General features: G+C 45.7%; 1 protein-coding gene across 1 annotated transcript; it reads right to left on the reverse strand.

Moving 5' to 3' along the window:
* Positions 1-3,831: 3,831 nt before the first annotated feature.
* On the reverse strand, positions 3,832-5,357 carry LOC133779770 (uncharacterized). The gene is made up of 3 exons (XM_062219684.1): positions 4,911-5,357; positions 4,431-4,777; positions 3,832-4,359 (listed from the first exon to the last, which is right to left on the reverse strand). The coding sequence occupies exons 1-3, from the start codon at positions 5,284-5,286 to the stop codon at positions 3,832-3,834; spliced, it is 1,251 nt and encodes a 416-aa protein (XP_062075668.1). The 5' UTR covers positions 5,287-5,357.
* Between the last annotated feature and the right edge of the window lie 15,638 nt (positions 5,358-20,995).

Here is a 20,995-nt window from a genome sequence, read left to right on the forward strand (position 1 = left end):
GACTTGTGTAGATTTTACTGATCTAAACAAAGCATGCCCGAAGGATTGTTTCCCTTTACCGAGAATAGACCAGTTGGTGGATGCAACCTCTGGTCACGAGACCTTGTCCTTCATGGACGCATATTCGGGATACAACCAAATCAGCATGCATCCTCCTGATGAAGAACATACCAGCTTCCGAACGGATATAGGGCTCTATTGCTATAGAGTGATGCCCTTCGGGTTAAAGAATGCAGGAGCTACCTACCAGCGCTTGGTGAATGGCATGTTTCGTGACTTAATCGGCAAAAGCATGGAGGTATACGTAGATGATATGCTGGTGAAGTCGAAAGAAGCTGGGGGGCACGTGGGAGACTTAGAGGATTGCTTTGCAATCTTGAGGAAGTATAACATGAAATTAAACCCCCTCAAATGTTCGTTTGGAGTGGGTTCTGGGAAATTCCTTGGGTTTATTGTCAACTCCCGAGGAATAGAAGCAAACCCTGAAAAGATCAAGGCTCTCATAGAGATGAAGTCTCCCACAAGAATAAAGGATGTGCAAAGCTTGACTGGGCGGATTGCGGCTCTAAGCAGGTTCGTCTCAAAATCAACGGACAAGTGCGTCCCGTTTTTTAACCTGCTTAAAGGAGGCAAGAAGTTCGAGTGGACCGCAGAGTGTGAACAAGCTTTCCAGGCGATAAAGGAACATTTGGCTCAACCTCCTGTTCTTTCTAAACCAGTTGATGGAGAGGACCTACTTGTATATCTAGCAGTCACGGAACACGCTGTTAGCGCTGCTTTAGTACGCGAGGAGGATAAGGTGCAGCACCCAGTGTATTACGTTAGCAAGCGTTTGATAGGAGCGGAGTCCCGATACCCCATGATTGAGAAGTTGGCTTACTGCTTGGTACTTGCATCACGAAAGTTGAGGCCGTATTTCCAAGCACACCCCATCAAGGTCCTCACTGACCAGCCTCTTCGCCAAGTTTTGCAAAAACCGGAGTCGTCTGGTCGGCTACTTAAATGGGCGGTCGAGCTAGGCCAGTTTGAAATCAAGTACCAACCAAGGACTGCTATTAAGGGTCAAGCCTTGGCGGATTTCATCGCTGAGTGTACCGGAATCGTTGAGGTCCCTAACCAACAGGAGAGTGTTACTGGGTTAAAAGAAGAAGTTCCTGCTTGGCAACTTTTCGTTGATGGATCGTCGAACGAGCACCATTCAGGAGCTGGGATTATACTAGTCACACCAGAGAAGCACCGAATTCATTGTGCACTGAGGTTCGGATTCAATGCTTCTAATAACGAAGCAGAGTATGAGGCCCTCTTAGCAGGCTTGCGACTGGCTAGAGATGTACGTGCCCGGTCGGTAGAGATAAACAGTGATTCCCAATTGGTGGTTTATCAAGTATTAGGGGAGTACCAGGCGAGGGGCCTATGCATGGTGGCATACTTAAACAAAACTAAAGATTTACTAGCCCAGTTCGAGGAGTATACCATCAAGCTAGTACCAAGGGAGCAGAATTCCAATGCTGATGCTCTGGCAAAGCTTGCAAGTGCGAAAGATGCCGAAACACTGAATATAGTTCCAGTAGAGTACTTGGCAGAGCCAAGTATTGATAGAGAAGAGGCCATGCCGATTACGATAGTCGACACCTGGATGACTCCCATCATTGCTTACCTTGAACATGGGACACTCCCAGATGGTCGTAATGAAGCAAGGAAAGTTATGAGGCAAGCTGCTAGGTACACCATGGTGGATGGAGTGTTATATAGGAGAGGATACTCCTTACCTCTCCTCAGGTGCATAACCCCCGACCAGTCAAAGAGCTTATTAGCTGAAGTGCATGAGGGGTTTTGTGGAGATCATGCTGGGGGGCAGAGTCTATCTAAAAAGATCTTGAGGCAAGGATTTTTCTGGCCTACTATGAACGAAGACTCTATGGAATATGTGAAAAGGTGTGACAAATGCCAAAGATTTTCTAAGGTACCCAGAGCACCACCAAATCTTTTGAGGCAAATGCAAAGTCCGTGGCCTTTTGCAGTATGGGGCATTGATTTGATCGGGAAGTTACCCAAAGGAAAGGGAGGAGTGCAATTCGCTGTGGTCGCGGTAGATTATTTTACTAAATGGACTGAGGCCGACCCATTAGCCACGATTACATCGAAGAAAGTGTTGGACTTTGTTGTTAAAAATATAATATGTCGCTATGGTCTACCTAAAAAGATAGTGTCTGACAATGGCACCCAGTTTGACAGCGACATATTTACCGATTTTTGCACTCGGCATGGCATCACCAAAAGTTTCTCCTCGGTGGCCCATCCTCAGGCCAATGGGCAGGTTGAAGCAGTGAACAAAACATTGAAGGACACTTTGAAGAAGCGCCTGGAACAAGCTAAGGGTGCTTGGGCAGATGAGTTACCAGAGGTCCTTTGGTCGTATAGGACTACCGCTCGGACGGCAACTGGCCATACCCCATTCTCTTTAGCATATGGGTATGAAGCCATGTTACCTGTGGAGATAGATCCACCCTCTCATAGAAGGACCGTTTACAACCAAGAGGAGAACCATCAGTTGTTGGCAGAATCATTGGACTTCCTCGAAGAGAGAAGAGAGGAGGCAAGCCTCAGAGTAGCAGCTCATCAGCAAAAAGTGGCACGCTACTTCAATTCCAGAGTGCGAGATCGAAAGTTCCAGGTCGGAGATTTAGTCCTAAGGAAGGTGTTTGTTAGAGACCCAGCAGCTGGTGTGCTAGGACCGAACTGGGAAGGACCATATCAAATTGAACAGGTCTTACCGCCCGGCACTTACAAGCTTGCTCGATTGAATGGGGAGCTGATCAGAAACTACTGGAATGGCGAGCACTTGAGAAAATATTATCAATAAATACTACTTGCAGAGTAGTAGCTTTGTATCAAGTGCTTAACTTGTTATTTAAGTTTTTTGTTTGTGAACTAGTTATTTGCTACCCAGTCGCATTATTTTGAACAATGTTATTTTGTTTGGAACTTGTTGTTAGACACGTTTTGTCATTTATTATTACGAGTAATAAAAGAGACCACACGCATTGTGGTCGTACCTTGCTACAAACTTTGCATATGTGTTGATTATTTTTGTTGGGCAGTGTTCAACTGTCATAATAATTTAAACAAAACAGGTCTTTTAAAAACTAAGTGTAAATATATACTGGACAGTGTTCAACTGGTCGGTATCATAATATGGAGGACCAACGTTTAGATAATATTTATGTAGTGGTCAACTACTGATATATTTTCGTATATTTCATGTGTTTCACGAGTAGTAACTACTCGAACAAATCCGATCAAGTAGTAAGTGATCAAGGATTTATCCACCCTCAATCACTTGGGGGGCACATAGGGTATACTGGTATGTATTTCAACACAGGCAATAAGAGCACGAGCAAATATGTTTGTTTTTGGGCTGACTTGTAAGTTTAGGAGTCTAAAATAGCGCTGACTTGTAAGTTTAGGAGTCTAAAATAGCCGGTAAGCTAACTTGTTTTACAAAGCTTAAGTAACTTAGAATTTTTCAAATTCTAAGTTAAAAACTTATATTCGTGTAACAAGACATTTACGCTCATAAAAAGTTAGAGCAATAAGAGCATGAGGAAGTATATTTGGTGTGAACTTATGGAATGGTAAAAATTTCTAAGTTAAAAAACTAAATTCTCATGTGAAATTAAAGGCATCTAAAAACTTTGCTATGCACAATAAAAACTTAAAAGTTTGAAATTGTCAGCAAGGAAAGAGTAAAGTGCTAAATGTCAAAATAGCTCACTAGTTCGAGCAACAAAATACAAAGTAAAGTAGACTGTGATGAACTATGAGAGGGAGTCACAGGCGAGCTCCTCTAGAGGGTTGATCGACTCCCTCCTCTGCATCAGCTGCTCCTCTCGCTCGAAATGATATAGCAGAGCAGGTTGGGGCGAGTGCAGGAGGGTTGGCAGCTTCTTCAGCGGCTCTTGCTTCACATCTGGAAAGATCCTCTGCTTGGGCCTCCTTGGGGAAACAATCAAGATTAAGAGGCTTGTTCAGCTTCCAGACCTTATAGAAGCAGTCAAAACTGGCCTCCTCAAAGCGAATCAAGTCAAGCTCTTTTTCTTGCTTCAGCTCTTCGTTCTCGCTAATCAACCTCTCATTGTCTCGAACTAACTCTTTAATATCAAGGGATTGCTTCTCCAATTGAGTTGTCAAGGAAGCATTGTTTTGAGCCTGCTTTTTGAGAGACTCGTCCCGTTCAGCTATAGTTCTCTCTGCTTGCTCCAGCTTGGACCTGGCCTCCACCAGTTGATCGTCCTGCACCTTGATCAGCTCCTTGTAATCTACGGCTCGAAGCTGAGCATGACCAATGGTGACAAGTGACTGCATGGAAGACAAAAAGTTAATACAAGTAAAAATACTAATAACAAAGTATCTCGAGGAAAAATGCTTACCTTCATCAATTGAGCGAGTCCTCTCTTCAAGACAACTTCGACACTAAGTCGAGGGTAGGAGTCTAGGCTTTGAAGCGTCGATGCATCACGGCCAATATCCTCAAGAAGCCCCTTGCCCAGGTCGCTAACAGCACGTAAAAGCTCACTCGAACTACCCTGGTGAGTAGGAGTTAGGCTCGCAGAAGGAGGAAGGGAAGAGGGGGTCAATGGCGGAAGTGTAGTCGGTCCCCCAGGTTGCCTCCCTTGACTTGGCGGTACTACCTTCTGAATCTTCTGTGGAGGCATAGAGCCACTTCCATCACCAGTTTTCCTCTTTGAAGCAACGCAATCTCTGAACATGTCTGAATCTGCCAAGGATGAAAAAACAAGATTGTTAGAGAAATAAACATAATGAAACATATGCAAGTGTATACTACAATTGTGATACTCTCTAATTACCAATTATAAAAAATATGCCTATTTTCACTAGGCATGTGTTACCTGCGTTGAAGATCTGATCAAGGAACTCATCCTCGTCGTCCGAGGATGAGCTAAGTTCCCCTTCAACCTGGATAGCTTTTCCTTTCCCAGGTTGAGCGGGAATAGTAGATCTACGCTGAGGATCAGGCTCTCTAATGACTAAGTCGCCAGGTCTACGGGAAAGCGGAGAAGGCCCAGGAGAATGCCGATCAGTCATTTGCTCTGTGCCCTCGTTAGACTGACCAGGCGTGTCGTTCTCCCCGGTGGTACTTTCCACCACCAGATCCTGCTCACATGGCACCAGACTCACCATCTGAAGAAGGTCCAGCGTGACCAACTTTTTTACATCCTTCTCTTTAAGACTCATGTTAGCCAATTTCTTGGCCCGCCTAAACATCCCTTCAGTAGGCAATGGTCGCTCAAACGGACCCGAGCGCGTAAAAGCCAAGTTGTTGGCCTCAATATCCAATGTGAGGAAGTATTCCTTATGATACTTCCCGGCGTTTGACTTATGGGAGATGCCATTGAGATATGTAACCCCCCTATGCCTGTGATAGAAATGGAAGAAACCTGAGTTGTTGTGAGAAGGGTTGGTCCGAAGATCAAACAGGTAATGCACCTCGTGAGGGGTGGGCTCGTCCCAACCATTCAGAAAATAAAGAATATACAGCGCAGAGAGTGCCTGTATCCCATTCGGCGTGATCTGAAATGGGGAGATGTTGAAGTAGTCTGCTACGGACCGGAAATAGATGTGCAGCGGGAGTGTTGCTCCAGCTTGTACATGGTGCCTGGACCAGGCGCAGTACCTTCCACCGGGCCTATTGGCTCTTTGATGTGAGCCCGGACATGTCACGTTTGCCCCGCACAAGCCTAAAGCTTCAAGATGTTTCTGGAATAGCGCGGGAGTAAGTTTGGAAGCTTCGGCAACGAACCAGGAGGGTTCTTCTTCTCCCTCATCACGTGGCTTCTGGACAGCCAAATCCTGAATCGCGGTAGCAAGTTTCAGGGACGGCTTTCTTGAAGCTGTGGTAGTGCGGGTTTGATTGCGCTGTACCACCTTCTGTACTGCTCTGCGGGCGACCTGCGGATCGTGTTCCTGAGGGAGCCTGTTAGATTGCTTCACCCTCATCGTCGACTCAGAAGTTTGTCGAAGGAACTGTTCCTCGTGGAGAAGATATAAGGCTGAGCGAGGGAGGATCTGTTTGAAGCGGCGAAGACGATCCTCTGGAGTGTAACCGGTAGACGAGCCTGGTGAGGAATCGCTATTCAAGGGAGTTTCGATTGTCTGCGGGGCAGATGATTCAGAGTCCGTATGATTGTCACCTCCCCTGTAGTCAGAGCGATTCATCTACAAAAATGAATAAAAAATGGGGAGGTGAGTAACCAAACAGAAAAAATTCATCAAAAATAAGATTTATTTTTATACTTGGAAAATTTTGTCTAAGTTATAAAAATATAGCGCATGTGGAAAAAATAATTTTAATGCTCAAAAGTGCCTAAAAGGCACTTAAAGTATTGAACTTATTAAACTTTGTAGAAGGAGGCATTTTTGGGATTTTCCTATAAGGCTAGGTTCCTTATGTACGCAGTTAACATACAGAGGTTGGTTACATGTTTGGAAGGAAAAAAGGCCAAAGCCTAAGAAAAGTATTTATGGTCCGATCGGACCACATTTTGAGCTCAGGAGGGAGGTTCTATGCATTCGATCGTACATAGCTTGGCTGGGAGGGCATTCGACCTTACCTCCATGCAAGCCTAACCCCAAAGCGCCTGTGACACGCCCGATCGGACGAGGCATGACCAAAGAGATGTTCAGAGCCTATGGGTCAAAGAGTCGTGCATCCACGCGAGCCCAGAAAAAAAAAAAAAAAAAAAAAAAAAAAAAAAAATACAATTGGTCCAATCGGACACATTCCAGCCAGGAGACGTCCTGCCTCGCCACCGCACGAGCCTCGCGCAAGCCTCCCAAACGTCCGATCGGGCGTAGCGTGCCCGAGGAGAGGTGTGCACCCAGGTCCCGAGAGTTCGCCTGGTGTGCCTCGTGCCTCCAAAGCTTCTAGCCAGCAGCAACAAGTTAGGTTCGATCGGGCATTGGTGTCTAGGGAGGTTCAGATTTAACTATTAAAAATATGGGCACTAAAAAGCAAGGGGAAGAGCGTGTGGTCCGATCGGACCACACACTTATCTGAAGTATTTCAGAGCCCGATCGGAGGTGGTTGTCTCGCCTCGTTCAGAAGGGACGCACACCTCGAGCTCGACCACACTCCAGCGTCCCCGATCGAGCATGGGCTCACGATGAAGACAAAGTGTGGTCCGATCGGACCACACGCTTATGCCCAGAATTTCTGGGCAAAACTAGGTAAAAAATGGTCCCTAAATGGCATACTTTGCCTACCCCGAATCCTAACCAAATAGACAGCCCTAAAAATCCCTAGCCTCAAACACATTCCATCATTTACAAAAACAAAAAACAAGATCAAAACATGAAAATGAAAGGTTTTCTTCATGTTCTTAAAAACCCATTACAATATCAAAACCCTCAAAACCCATGTTCATGTTCATGTCAAAATAGCAAAAATGTCTTGAAATTCCTATGAAATTAAGGGAAAGTTCGGGTTACCCATGCCACAAACCTCATCAAAACAATAAGCAAACACATTGGGCAAAACATATTCAAGAACATTCAAGGCACTCAAGCATTTCGGCCATGATTTTTTTTAGAATTTCTAAAAAAAAATGTAACAATCTAAGAGGCATGGAGAAAGGAGGCTTACCCAAGGTTGGAGAACTTTGAGTTTGCTTGGAGGGTGCTTGAAGATGAAGGACTCCCTTTGAAGCTTGTGAAGTCGGCAAGGTGGGGAATTTCGGTCAAGAGAGAATATGGAGGGTTTTTAGAGTGATTTTGTATATGTGAAGAAGAGAGTGTAGAGTAGGGATATTTAAAGGGAAAAAAGTGGCTTTTTCACTTACTTTTGGACCTTTGGTATTCTGGGATTATCTTTCCTCCACGATCATGGGTGGATTTTTGCAGTGATCGTGGGTCTGCTGCATGAAGATGAACAGTTATTATTTTTTATAATGACGTCAGCCGGAGAAAAAGTTTATTACGTGAATAAATCATATAATAAACTTGGGGGGCAAATGTTATCCCAAAAATTTGAAAAGAATGACGTGGCGGTGAAATGGACACGTGGCATGAGTTAGTAGGTTGATCTGGCTTAGTAATGGCCTAATACATTAGTTAAGGAATGGGACAGAGGGTCAAGCCAAATACGCCCAATCGAAGAGAGTATTTAGACTGGGGGTTGCTTGGCTCAGACCTCAGTTTAAAGACCCATATAATTAAATTGGTGCCAAGACCAAGAAAGTGAAGGGGAGGTATGAATTTTAGTTCAAGATATAAAAACAGTAGGTTCGATCGGACCTAGGCTTAGGAGACCTCTTGTTAAGCTTGGTTCGAATAAGTTCAAAAAGAATAAGGCTCAAGTTTTACTCAAGGGGAAAGCCACATAGTGGTCGATCGGGTATGATATGGAAGAAGTGAACTTGGGCTTGAATGAAGTGAGGAGTAGAAATGGTGGTGTCCGATCGGACATGATGCGTGTGGATACTTTGGACCATTTTGGTCCAAAGGGATGACTATGACCGATCGAACATACACATAGGAGGTACCTTGGACCATTCAGGTCAAGGAGAAGTAGATGGTGGCTCGGACCACCTTGGTCCGAGGAGAAAAGCCTAATGCCCGATCGAGCGTTTGGTTGAGCGAAGAGGTTCGAACCTTGTTGGCCCAAGGAGAAGGATGTGTGCCCGATCGGACGTGGTACTTATGAGTACCTTGGACCATTTTGATCCAAGGAGAGGTGGTGGCTCAGACCACCTAGGTCCGAAGAGAGAGAACCAAGGTCCGATCGGACCTTGGTTAAGCAAAGGAAGCTTGGACCATTTAGGTCCAAGGGGCATTATGCCCGATCGCACAAGACCTCCCCCGATCGCACATGACCTCCCCCGATCGCGCAAGACGCCTGCAGGAGCGCTTGGACCATGTTGGTCCGAGGATAAGCTAGGAAGAAGATGGCTCGGACCATCTTGGTCTGAGGAGCAAAGTGTAAGGTCATATTGGACCTTGATTGAAGGAGTCAAATAAGATGGTTTGAACAACCTTAAGCCAAAGAAGACAACCATTGTGTCCGATCGGACACAATGGAGAAGTATACCTCGAGTGTAGTTGGCCTTTGGTCCAAGGATAGCCATGCGTATGCCACCTTTGACCTACGTAAAGCTTGAAGAATAGTCAACATGCATGAGAAGCTACGTCAAACTGCCCGAAACTACTTCAGTGAGAATTGGTCCAAGCATCCGGGAATCACTCAATCCTCACTCGAAATTAGGGATCAGTTATATTTTGAATGTTTATTTTGTAATATAAATATTAGGTAAATAATAGAATATCCCTATTAAAAGGGGATATCAGTTGAGAACCCAGGTCTATAAATAGGGACTTGGGAGGATCGTAAAGGGACTTTTGGCAAAATCAAGAGTGAATCTGTATTCTAGAGAGAGAAAGTGTGTTGTTCTTGAGAAAAACCCATTTTTGCGTTCTGGAATATCTCACACTGAAGAAACTCAGTTGACACGGTTCATCTGATCTTGAGTGCGAATACAGTAATAAAATCTCTAAGTGGATTAGGCTATTACCGATCATCGGGGCTGAACCACTATAAAAACCTCGTGTTATTTACTTTCGTTCATAAAAAACTGTCTGTTGTCGTTTATAATTCTCTTGAAGGTTGTCGTAGTTGACGTTCTCACGTCGTTGGCTAAATTCACAGTCAACAGTATGTAATGTGAATGATTTGGTTATATCTTTTTTGCTTAGTCACTTTTCCTCATCCTCGGTTTTCGTTCAAAGGTTAAGAGTTCGAAACTATTTTTCTTTAAGACATTCCAGCCTCGATCTCGACTTATCTCGAAGTAGGTTTAGGTTCCTACTTATCGTCGATTAGTTTTTTGGCTGGTTTGTTCCAAACCTGTTAAGTTTGCACATCTGGTTAACTCCAAACGTTTTCGGTTTTTGATAATTCGGTTATGTCCGAACTATCTAAGCTCGCGTATTTGGTTACATCCAAATACTTTATATGTTTTTGATAATTCGGTCATGTCCGAACTATCTAAGCTCGCGTATCTGGTTACATCCAAATACTTTATGTCTTTGAAAATTTGGTTATGTCCGAACTATCTAAGCTCGCGTATCTAGTTATATCCAAATACTTTATATGTTTTTGATAATTCGGTTATGTCGTCCGAACTATCTAAGCTCGCGTATCTGGTTACATCCAAATACTTTATATATTTTTTATTTTTTAAGCTGATGGTATATCTACCGTTGATGCCCCCTTAATATCCTATCAGTGTGACCATAGGTTATTAAATTAAGAGAGATTGCAAAAATAAAAAATAAACAGAGATAATTTACTGAATGAAATAAATCTTTATTTGATGGTGATCAAAAGGCAAACAAATTAATACAAATAGAAACTCATGGTTATAGGCAACATTTTTCCTATACTACTGGTAGTAAGGTCTAAGGTGTTCGCCATTCCATGCTCGGGGTACTAGGCTCCCATCCAATCTCGCAAGTTTGTACACACCAGGTCGGATGACTGACTCTATCTGGTATGGTCCTTCCCAATTCGGCCTGAGCACTCCAGCTGCCGGATCTCGAGTTGCCAAGAATACGCGTCTCAACACCAGATCTCCCATTCTGAACTTTTGATCTCGAACCCTATTGTTGAAATATCTGGTAGTTCGTTGCTGGTAGGCAGCATTTCTCAGCTGAGCCTCTTCTCTTTTTTCTTCAATCAAGTCTAAGGTTTCCTCGAGTTGAGTACGGTTTGAACTTTGGTTGTAAATCTGAGTTCGGATCGTGGGGATTTCGACTTCTATGGGCAACATTGCCTCACAGTCGTATGCTAGGGAGAACGGGGTATGTCCTGTTGAGGTTCGAGCCGTGGTCCTGTATCCCCAAAGGACTTGGGGCAATTCTTCGGGCCACCGTCCCTTTGCTTCCTCCAAATTTTCTTTAAAGAACTCTTGAGAGTTTTGTTCACAGCCTCGACCTGGCCATTCTCTTGAGGGTGAGCCACTGATGAAAAACTCTTTATTATACCGTTCTTTTCACAAAATTTGGTGAACAAGTCGCAATCGAACTGGGTTCCATTGTCGGACACGATCTTTCTCGGCACTCCGTATCGGCACACGATGCTCTTTACAACGAAATCAAGGATCTTCTTTGAGGTTATGGTTGCGAATGGTTCAGCCTCCGTCCATTTTGTGAAGTAATCCACGGCGACTACAGCATATTTCACTCCGCCTTTGCCAGTTGGGAGTGAGCCTATGAGGTCGATGCCCCATACTGCGAAAGGCCATGGGGATGTCAACATGGTCAGCTCGGATGGTGGGGCTCGGGGTATCGTGGCGAATCTCTGGCATTTGTCGCATTTCTTCACATACTCGAAAGAATCTGTTTTAATGGTTGGCCAGAAATATCCCTGGCGTATGATTTTCTTGGACAGGCTATGCCCCCCGGTGTGATCTCCGCATAACCCTTCATGAATTTCTTCAATAATTTTCTTAGCTTCGGGAGGGGTTACGCACCTGAGTAACGGCATGGAATATCCCCTTCGGTACAGCCTTCCATCCAAAATTGTGTAACGGGGAAGTTGATACATCAACTTTCGAGCTTGGTTTCGATCTTTTGGAAGAACACCATTTTCGAGATAATCAACTATCGGGGTCATCCAGGTCGGCTCTGTTTCGATCATACACACATCTTCCTCTTCTGGCTCGTTAATGCTAGGTGCTGATAGGTGTTCTATGGGTACAACATTTAGTTCTTCATTTTCGGCGGACGTGGCGAGTCGAGCTAAGGCATCTGCATTCGAGTTGTGCTCGCGGGGAACCTGTTCGATTGTATAGAATTCGAAACACTCTAACGCTGATTTTGCCTTCTCCAAATAAGCTGTCATTCGTGTGCCACGAGCCTGGTATTCACCCAAGATTTGATTAACCACTAGCTGGGAGTCACTGTAGCAATGTATAACTTTAGCTTTGAGCTCCTTAGCTATACGAAGTCCCGCGAGTAAAGCCTCGTATTCGGCCTCATTATTCGACGCTTTGAAGCCAAATCTTAGGGCAGAATGAAATCTGCTTCCTGCGGGGGTAACTAAAATGACCCTTGCCCCTGCTCCATTTTCATTTGACGAGCCGTCGACGTAAAGTTTCCACAGCTCGTGGGCCGTGGTTATTACCTCGTCGTCGGTTATACCCGTACATTCCACTATAAAGTCCGCCAATGCCTGTGCCTTAATGGTCGTTCTTGGGTGGTAGGTGATCTCAAACTGTCCGAGCTCAACAACCCATTTAAGAAGTCGACCTGAAGCTTCTGGTTTAGACAGAACTTGACTAAGTTGTTGATCAGTCAGCACATGGATGGGATGTGCCTGAAAGTAGGGGCGGAGCTTATGGGATGAATGAATTAGAATGAGCGCGAGTTTCTCCATCAATGGATATCTTGACTCTGCCCCCAGTAATCTTTTACTGATGTAATAAACGGGTCTTTGCACCCTCTCTTCTTCTCGGACGAGCACTGCACTTATCGCGTGTTCGGTAGTTGAAAGGTATAGGTACAGTATTTCCCCCGTTTCAGGTTTTGACAGGATGGGTGGTTCCGCAAGGTGCTTTTTGAGCTCCTGAAAGGCCAGCTCGCATTCCTCTGTCCATTCAAACTTCTTACCTCCTCTCAGTAAGTTGAAAAATGGAAGACCCCGATCAGTAGACTTCGAGATGAATCTGCTTAGGGCCGCCATCCTGCCAGTTAGACTTTGGGAATCCTTGTGCCTTCGAGGTGAGGGCATGTCAATCAGGGCCTTGATCTTGTCGGGGTTAGCCTCGATTCCACGAGAGTTCACAATAAAGCCTAGAAATTTTCCTGAAGATACCCCAAAAGTGCACTTCTGAGGATTTAGCTTCATGTTATACTTCCTGAGCACGCCGAAGCACTCTTCAAGGTCATCAACATGGTTCTTGTTGAGTTGAGACTTTACAAGCATGTCATCAACATAAACCTCCATGTTGTTCCCTATTTGTTCTGAAAACATCATGTTTACGAGCCGATGGTATGTGGCTCCAGCATTCTTGAGCCCGAATGGCATGACATTATAGCAGTATAGCCCTTTATCCGTGATGAAGCTCGTATGTTCTTGGTCGGGGGCATGCATGGGAATCTGGTTATATCCAAAATAAGCATCCATGAACGACATCAGGCCATGCCCCGCCGTGGCATCTACGAGCTGGTCAATCCTCGGTAACGGAAAACAGTCTTTTGGGCAAGCTTTGTTGAGATCTGAGTAGTCAATACAGGTTCTCCACATCCCATTGGGCTTTGGGACCAACACCGGATTGGCTACCCAATACAGCTGTCTTCGCTTTTGTTGCTTCGGAGGAAAGCTTTTGTCTATGTTTGGTGCGTGGCTTGCTACATTCGGGCTTATCCCCACCATGTCTGAGTGCGACCACGCGAAGACATCCTGGTTTTTCTTCAAAAAACAAATTAATTGCTATTTTGCCTCGTCTTGGAGGTGTTTTCCGACCTTCACCTTCTTCGAGGTATCAGCTTCCTCGAGCTGAATTTCTTCGAGCTCCTCTAAAGGTTCGAGGTCAACTTTTTCCTCAATCCTCGGATCGATCTCTTTGTCAATCTCTAAGACCGTTCCGTCTTTGTTTTGTACGATGACGAGTGCTTGAGCGTTCGTTTGTTTCTTTCCCCTCAAGGAGATGCTATAGCATTCCCTCCCTGCCAATTGGTCTCCTTTTAATGTCCCGACTCCGCAAGGGGTCGGGAACTTAAGGGTCAGATGCCTTACTGATGAGACTGTCCCCAGCCCGACCAGGGCGGGTCTCTCGAGCAGCACATTGTAGGCAGATGGTAAGTCTACTACGACAAACTCCATTATCTTGGTCACCGAGACTGGATAGTCTCCCAAGGTCATGGGGAGCTCAATGGATCCCATACAGGCAGTTCCTTCTCCTGAAAAGCCGTACAAAGTAGTTGGACATGCTTTCAGGTCGCGAAGGGAGAGTCCCATCTTCTCGAGGGTTCCTTTATAAAGGATGTTGACTGAGCTCCCATTATCTATGAGAACTCGGTGGACCCTTTTATTGGCCAACTGAAGAGTAATAACCAGCGGATCATGATGAGGGAACTGAACATGGGAGGCGTCTTCCTCGGTGAAGGTTATTGGTTGTGTTTCAATCCTCTGGCTTTTTGGTGCCCTAGGTTCGGGTTCATAAGGAGACTCGTCCCCTGTCTTCAACTCGTTAACATACCTCTTTTGGGCATTCCTGCCCCCTCCTGCGAGATGAGGCCCTCCCGAGATGGTTATTACATCCTCTCCATCTATCAGCGGGGGCCTGTCTTCTTCCCGAGATCGGGAGTTATTGTTTTGTGTGGTCGGAGGCACGGCTACTCTCTGGCTCGCGGCCGCCTGACCAGTATTCTGGTTTTTGACATAATGCCAGAAGTAACTTCTCGAGATCAACCCTTCGATCTCGTCCTTCAGTTGTCGACATTCATCGGTTGTATGTCTGGTGTCTCTGTGAAACCGACAATATTTACTGGAATCCCTCTTGGATTTTTTATTTCTCATCGGGTCTAGGCGCCTAAAGGGGACCTGGTTCTCATTAGCCAGGTATATGTTCTCCCGAGACTCATTGAGCTCGGTGTATACTCTATACACGGAGAAATACCTCTCCCCTTTCTTTTTCTTTCCTCCCTCAGCTTCGAGGTTACTTCCTTCGTTCTTTTTCCTCTTGGAGGGGTTCTCCGTGGCAGGCTTTGGAGCTGATGGGTCCGCCGAGGTTGAGGTAGAGTTGATGTTTATCGTTGTAGTTTTTGATTGGGAGGTCGCTTTGAGCGTCGACCTCGCTTCCTCTACATTGACAAACCTCTGCGCTCGTCTGTTAAACTCGATTATTGACCTTACCGGTTTCCCTTGCACGTCGTCCCAAAGGGCACTTCCCGGTAATACGCCAGCTCGGATAGCCATGAGGTGTCCACTGTCTTCCACATCCCGAGCTCGGGCTACTTCCAGATTAAATCTTGTTAAGTAACTTTTTAGTGTTTCGCCCGGTTGTTGTCGGCGTTAGTTAAGGTGGATGCTTCTGGTCTGACCCCCACCATTGCTCTGAACTGCTTCTTAAAGTATTTAGACAACTTCTCCCATGAGGTTATTGAGTGTCTCTTATACTTTTCGAACCAACTTTTGGCAGGTCCTGCCAATGATGTTGGAAACAACATGCACCTGAGCTCGTAATCCACGTTACTGGCTCTCATGATAGTGTTGAACGTGCTCAGGTGACTACACGGATCGGTCTTTCCTTCAAACGTAGGGACGTGAGGAATCCGAAACCCTTGAGGAAATTGAGTGTCGGAAATATGGGGAGCAAACGGCTCGAGCTCCTCATCAGAGTCCTCATATCGACCATTTCCTCGTTCATTCTTTAAAAGCCTAAAGGCTCTTTCGAGCTGATCGATTCTTTCCTGGACTGGGTCAGTAGGAGGTGCTGTTTGGAATTGATTGTCATCGATCGTGATTCCAGGCTCGCGTCTCCGCAAGGGATCTCTACGCCTATTCAAGCGATCCCTTAGGTCCGGATTTGTTTGCTCTCCATTTCCCCGACTCTGGTTCAGGTGATTTCGCAGGTCGGGACGATTCTTGCGGCTTCCAGTGTTATTACGACCTCGGTCATTTTTACTAACGGACCTGGTCTCTCCGGACTCATCACTGGTGAAGCTCATTGCTCGGTTATTCCGTGATGGATTCTTTCTATGTCGCCTCGTCTCCGCCGTGCGAGACCGAGACGTTTGACTTTTCTCAGATGGAGCGCCTCTCTGCCCCTGGAAAGTCTCCCTGTTTCCTTGTCTTTCCCCCGCACGCCCTTCATTCTGATCTTGAACAGGTTGAGCGTTCCTGCGGGGGGGGGGGGGGGAAGGATATCTTACGGGTGACGGAGGAAACCGTATAGGCGATGGTGGCTGCCACCCTTGTCGCGGCCTAGAGTGTCCGGAATTCGCCCGAGATGGGTCGGTCGCATTTGGTGCGCTCCCAGGTACCTGAGTCCGAGCCTCTGCAGGGGTTCGGTTATTCTCAGCTCCTGCAGGCACTTCCACAGGCGGGTTAGCCGGGGCCCGAGCTCGAGTACTCCTCTGGGGCCTAGGTGGAGCGGATGGCTCTGCTGGTGCCGGAGGTTGAGTTGGCCTCCTTGTGGCAGCATCCTTTCGTGGACGCCCGCGGGGCCTCCGGGGAGGAACATGCACGTCCCTTGGAGGAGGGACTTGGTTTTCGCGCGGAGGCGGGGGCTGAGCTACCTGCGCCTCTGCGGCTATCCTTGTCAACTCCTCATTCCGTTTGTTGGCCTCTGCCAACAGCTGCTTCAGTTGTCGGTTTTTAAGTTCCACAATAGGAACGTACCGCTCCGGATTGTAGTACATATCCTCATCCCTTGGTGGAGGGGGTGGTCCCCGGGAATCGGAGGACCCACTTCTCTCCTCAACATCCGGGTTTTCCATTGGTTGTTTTCCAGGACGTCTTGGGTAATTTTCTTTAGGTGTGTTCTGATTGTTTGTGGCCATGATTTTCTCAAGGATGAATGCTTAAGGCTCTCAATGAAAGCACCAAACTGTTGACGCCGTTTTTCGTCGGCAGTGAAAGAAGAGCACGTAAACAATAACTGATAATGGCCAATTTAAATACGACAACACAAACACACGATTTTTACGTGGTTCAGCAGTTAAATCTGCCTAGTCCACGAGTCTCTGTTATTAAACTCAAGATTATCTCTGAAAATTCTTCAGCATGAATTCTTCAGAGTTTTCTCTCAAGGTTTGGCTTTTCGGTCCATTACAATGGCGCATGACCCCTCTATTTATAGAGAAGGCTGCAGAATACTATCCCACATATTTTGGGTAGTTACTCTTTTTGTGAATAAAATTAATGGCTTCAAATGCCTATAATCAGATATAAAAGGAAACGTCCCCTGAAGACCAGGGGACGTATAACTGACCAAATGATATCCCACGATTCTAGGGGATTTACAGTAATAAATGAGGATTACATCTCGTATGGACAACACTTATAGATATTCATGGTGGTTATCATATATCTCCAAGGCTTTAGCTTCCCAGGTTTCCCGTCATCTTTCGAGCTAGAGACATCTCCCGAGGTCACATGGCTTTCAAGATCGTATGTGCATCGAGCTCGGGACCCCTGATCCGAGGTCATCCCTGAAGATGGATGCGTCTCTGGAGCTACCTTTCGAGATCATGAACACTCCGAGGTCACCATACTCGAAGTCGTCTATGTCTTGCAGGCTCGATATTCAATCCTGGAGCATACTTCAAACCTTATGAGTCCACTTGCTGCGAATCAACCTTTCGAGGTCATATTTAACATAGCTCGAAATCTGGGTATAACAGAGTCGGATGACTGACTCTATCTGGTAGGGTCCTTCCCAATTTGGCCCAAGCACGCCAGCTGCTGGATCCCGCGTTTCCAAGAATACACGCCTTAGCACTAAATCTCCCACACTGAATTTTCGATCCCGAACTCTTTTGTTGAAGTACCGGGTAGCTCGCTGTTGGTATGCAACATTTTTTAGCTTAGCTTTGTTCCTTCTTTCTTCGATCAGGTCAAGAGTTTCTTTGAGCTGAGAGTGGTTCGAGGCTTGATCGTAAGCAAGGGCTCGAATTGTGGGAATTTCGACCTCAAATGGCAACATAGCCTCGCAACCGTACGCCAAAGAGAATGGGGTATGTCTTGTCGATGTACGGGTCGTAGTCCTATATCCCCATAGGACTCGAGGCAATTCTTCGGGCCATCTTCCTTTTGCTTCTTCCAACTTTTTCTTCAGCGAGCTCTTTAGAGTCTTGTTCAGAGCTTCGACCTGGCCATTCGCCTGGGGATGGGCAACTGACGAAAAACTCTTTATTATTCCATTTTTTTCGCAAAATTTGGTAAACAGATCGCTGTCGAACTGGGTTTTGTTATCAGACACAATCTTCCTCGGCATCCCATATCGACATATGATGTTCTTCACCACAAAGTCAAGGACCTTTTTGAGGTTATAGTTGCTAACAGTTCAGCTTCGGTCCATTCTGTGAAGTAATCTACGACGACTACCGCGTCTTTTACTCCGCCCTTGCCCATCAGAAGAGAGCCTATGAGGTCGATTCCCCATACCGCAAATGTCCATGGGGAGGTCATCATAGTTAGCTCGGACGGTGGGGCTTGAGGAATTGTGGCGAATTGCTGGCACTTATCACACTTTTTTACATAATCAAAAGAATCTGACTTGATGGTAGGCCAGAAATAACCTTGGCGTATGATTTTCTTGGACAGGCTATGCCCCCCAGCATGGTCTCCACAGAACCCTTCATGAATTTCTTAAATGATTTTCTTGGCTTCGGGTGGAGTCACACACTGAAGTAATGGCATGGAATATCCTCTTCTATACAGCCTTCCATCCATAATGGTATAACGAGGGATTTGATACATCAACTTTCGAGCCTGGTTCTAATCTTTCGAAAGGACGCCGGTCTCAAGATATTCAATTATCGAAGTCATCCAGGTAGGCTCGGAATCGATCATACACACGTCTTCCTGCTCTGGCTCGTTAATACTAGGTGCCAAGAGATGTTCAATTGGTACGACATTTAGCTCGTCATTCTCGGTAAAGGTAGCGAGCCGGGCTAAGGCGTCCGCATTCGAGTTTTGTTCTCGGGGGACCTGTTCTATCGCATAGAACTTGAAGTGTTCTAATGCTGATTTTGCCTTTTCTAAGTAAGTTGCCATTCTTGTACCATGAGCCTGGTACTCTCCCAAAATTTAGTTAACCACTATCTGGGAGTCACTGTAACAATATATTGCTTTAGCATTGAGCTCCTTGGCTATACGAAGTCCCGCCAGTAAAGCCTCATACTCGGCCTCGTTATTTGATGCGTTGAAGTCAAATCTCAAGGCAGAATGAAATCTGCTTCCTGCAGGAGTAATCAAAATTACTCCTGCCCCTGATCCATTTTCATTAGATGACCCATCAATGTAAAGTTTCCACAGCTCGTGGGCTGGGGTTATAACTTCATCATTGGTCATACCATTACATTCCACTATGAAGTCTGCCAAGGCTTGCGCCCTAATGGCCGTCCTTAGATGATAGGTGATCTCGAACTGCCCGATTTCAACTGCCCATTTAAGAAGTCGACCTGAAGCTTCTGGCTTAGACAAGACTTGTCTTAGTGGTTGATCAGTTAGTACATGGATGGGGTGCGCTTGAAAGTAAGGTCGAAGTTTCTGAGATGAGTGAATTAAGCTGAGAGCTAGCTTTTCCATCAAGGGATATCTCGATTCCGCCCCCAGTAACCTTTTACTGACGTAAGATATAAGTATAGAACTTCCTCTCGTACGAGTACTGTACTTATGGCATGCTCGGTCGTGGCAAGATATAAGTACATAACTTCTCCCGTAATAGAATTTGACAGTATAGGGGGTTCTGCAAGGTGTTTCTTGAGTTCCTGAAAAGCCAACTGGAACTCCTCTGTCCATTCAAATTTCTTGCCTCCCCTCAACAGGTTGAAAAACGAAAGACAACGGTCTGTAGATTTTGAGATGAACCTACTTAGTGCCGCCATCCTGCCGGACAAACTCTGGACATCTTTGTGTTTTCGAGGTGAGGGCATATCGATCATGGCCTGGATCTTGTCCAGATTAGCTTCTATTCCTCGAGCATTTACAATGAAACCCAGGAATTTTCCTGAAGATACTCCAAAGGAGCATTTCTGAGGGTTAAGTTTCATGTTATACTTCCGGAGCACGGCAAAGCATTCTTCGAGATCATCAACATGGTTATCGTTAAGTTGAGACTTGACTAACATGTTGTCAACATAAGCTTCCATGTTGTTCCCTATTTGCTCGGAGAACATCATGTTCACGAGCCGCTGGTATGTGGCCCCAGCATTTTTGAGCCCGAATGGCATGACGTTATAACAATATAACCCTTTATCTATTATGAAGCTCGTATGTTCCTGGTCGGGGGCATGCATGGCAATCTGGTTATATCCAGAATAGGCATCCATGAATGACATTATTCCATGCCCTATTGTAGCATCCACGAGCTGATCAATTCGTGGTAAAGGAAAGTAGTCCTTAGGACAGGCCTTATTGAGGTCCGAGTAGTCAATGCAGGTTCGCCATGTCCCATTGGGCTTCGGGACCAATACCGGATTGGCTACCCAATCGGGGTAAAAAGCATCCCTAATGAATCAGTTTGCCTTTAACCTGTTGACTTCCTCTTTTAGGGCCTTTTTCCTATCGTCGTCCAGTTTTCTTCGCTTTTGTTGCTTCGGCAGAAAGCTTTCATCGATATTTAGTGCGTAGCTCACTATATTTGGACTTATTCCTACCATGTCCGAATGTGACCACGCGAAGACATCCTGGTTTTCCTTCAAAAAGAAAATTAATTGCTATTTAGTTTCTTCATGGAGATCTTTCCCGACCTTTACTATTTTAGAGGGATCTGATTCTTCGAGCTTGATTTCTTCGAGCTCTTCCAATGGTTTGAGATCAGCTTTTTCCTCCACTCTTGGATCGATCTCTTCATCTATCTCCAAGACTGTCCCATCCTTAGTTTGAATAACGATGAGTGCTTGTTCGCTCGCCTGCTTCTTTCCTCTTATGGAAATGCTATATCATTCCCTTCCGGCTAACTGGTCTCCCTTCAGCGTCCCAATGCCACTAGAAGTCGGGAACTTGATGGCCAAATGCCTTACAGACAAGACCGCCCCCAGCCCTACTAGGGCGGGTCTCCACTACTATAAACTCCATCATCTTGGTTACTGAGACTGGGTAGTCTCCCAAGGTTACCGGGAGTTCAATGGACCCCATACAGGCAATCTCCTCTCATGAAAAACTGTGTAAGGTCGTTGCACAGGCTTTTAGGTCTCGAAGCGCGAGTCCCATATTTTCTAAGGTGGCCTTATAGAGAATGTTCACTAA

Source organism: Humulus lupulus, chromosome 5, assembly GCF_963169125.1.
Source record: "Humulus lupulus chromosome 5, drHumLupu1.1, whole genome shotgun sequence".
In the NCBI taxonomy this organism is placed as follows: Eukaryota; Viridiplantae; Streptophyta; class Magnoliopsida; order Rosales; family Cannabaceae; genus Humulus; species Humulus lupulus.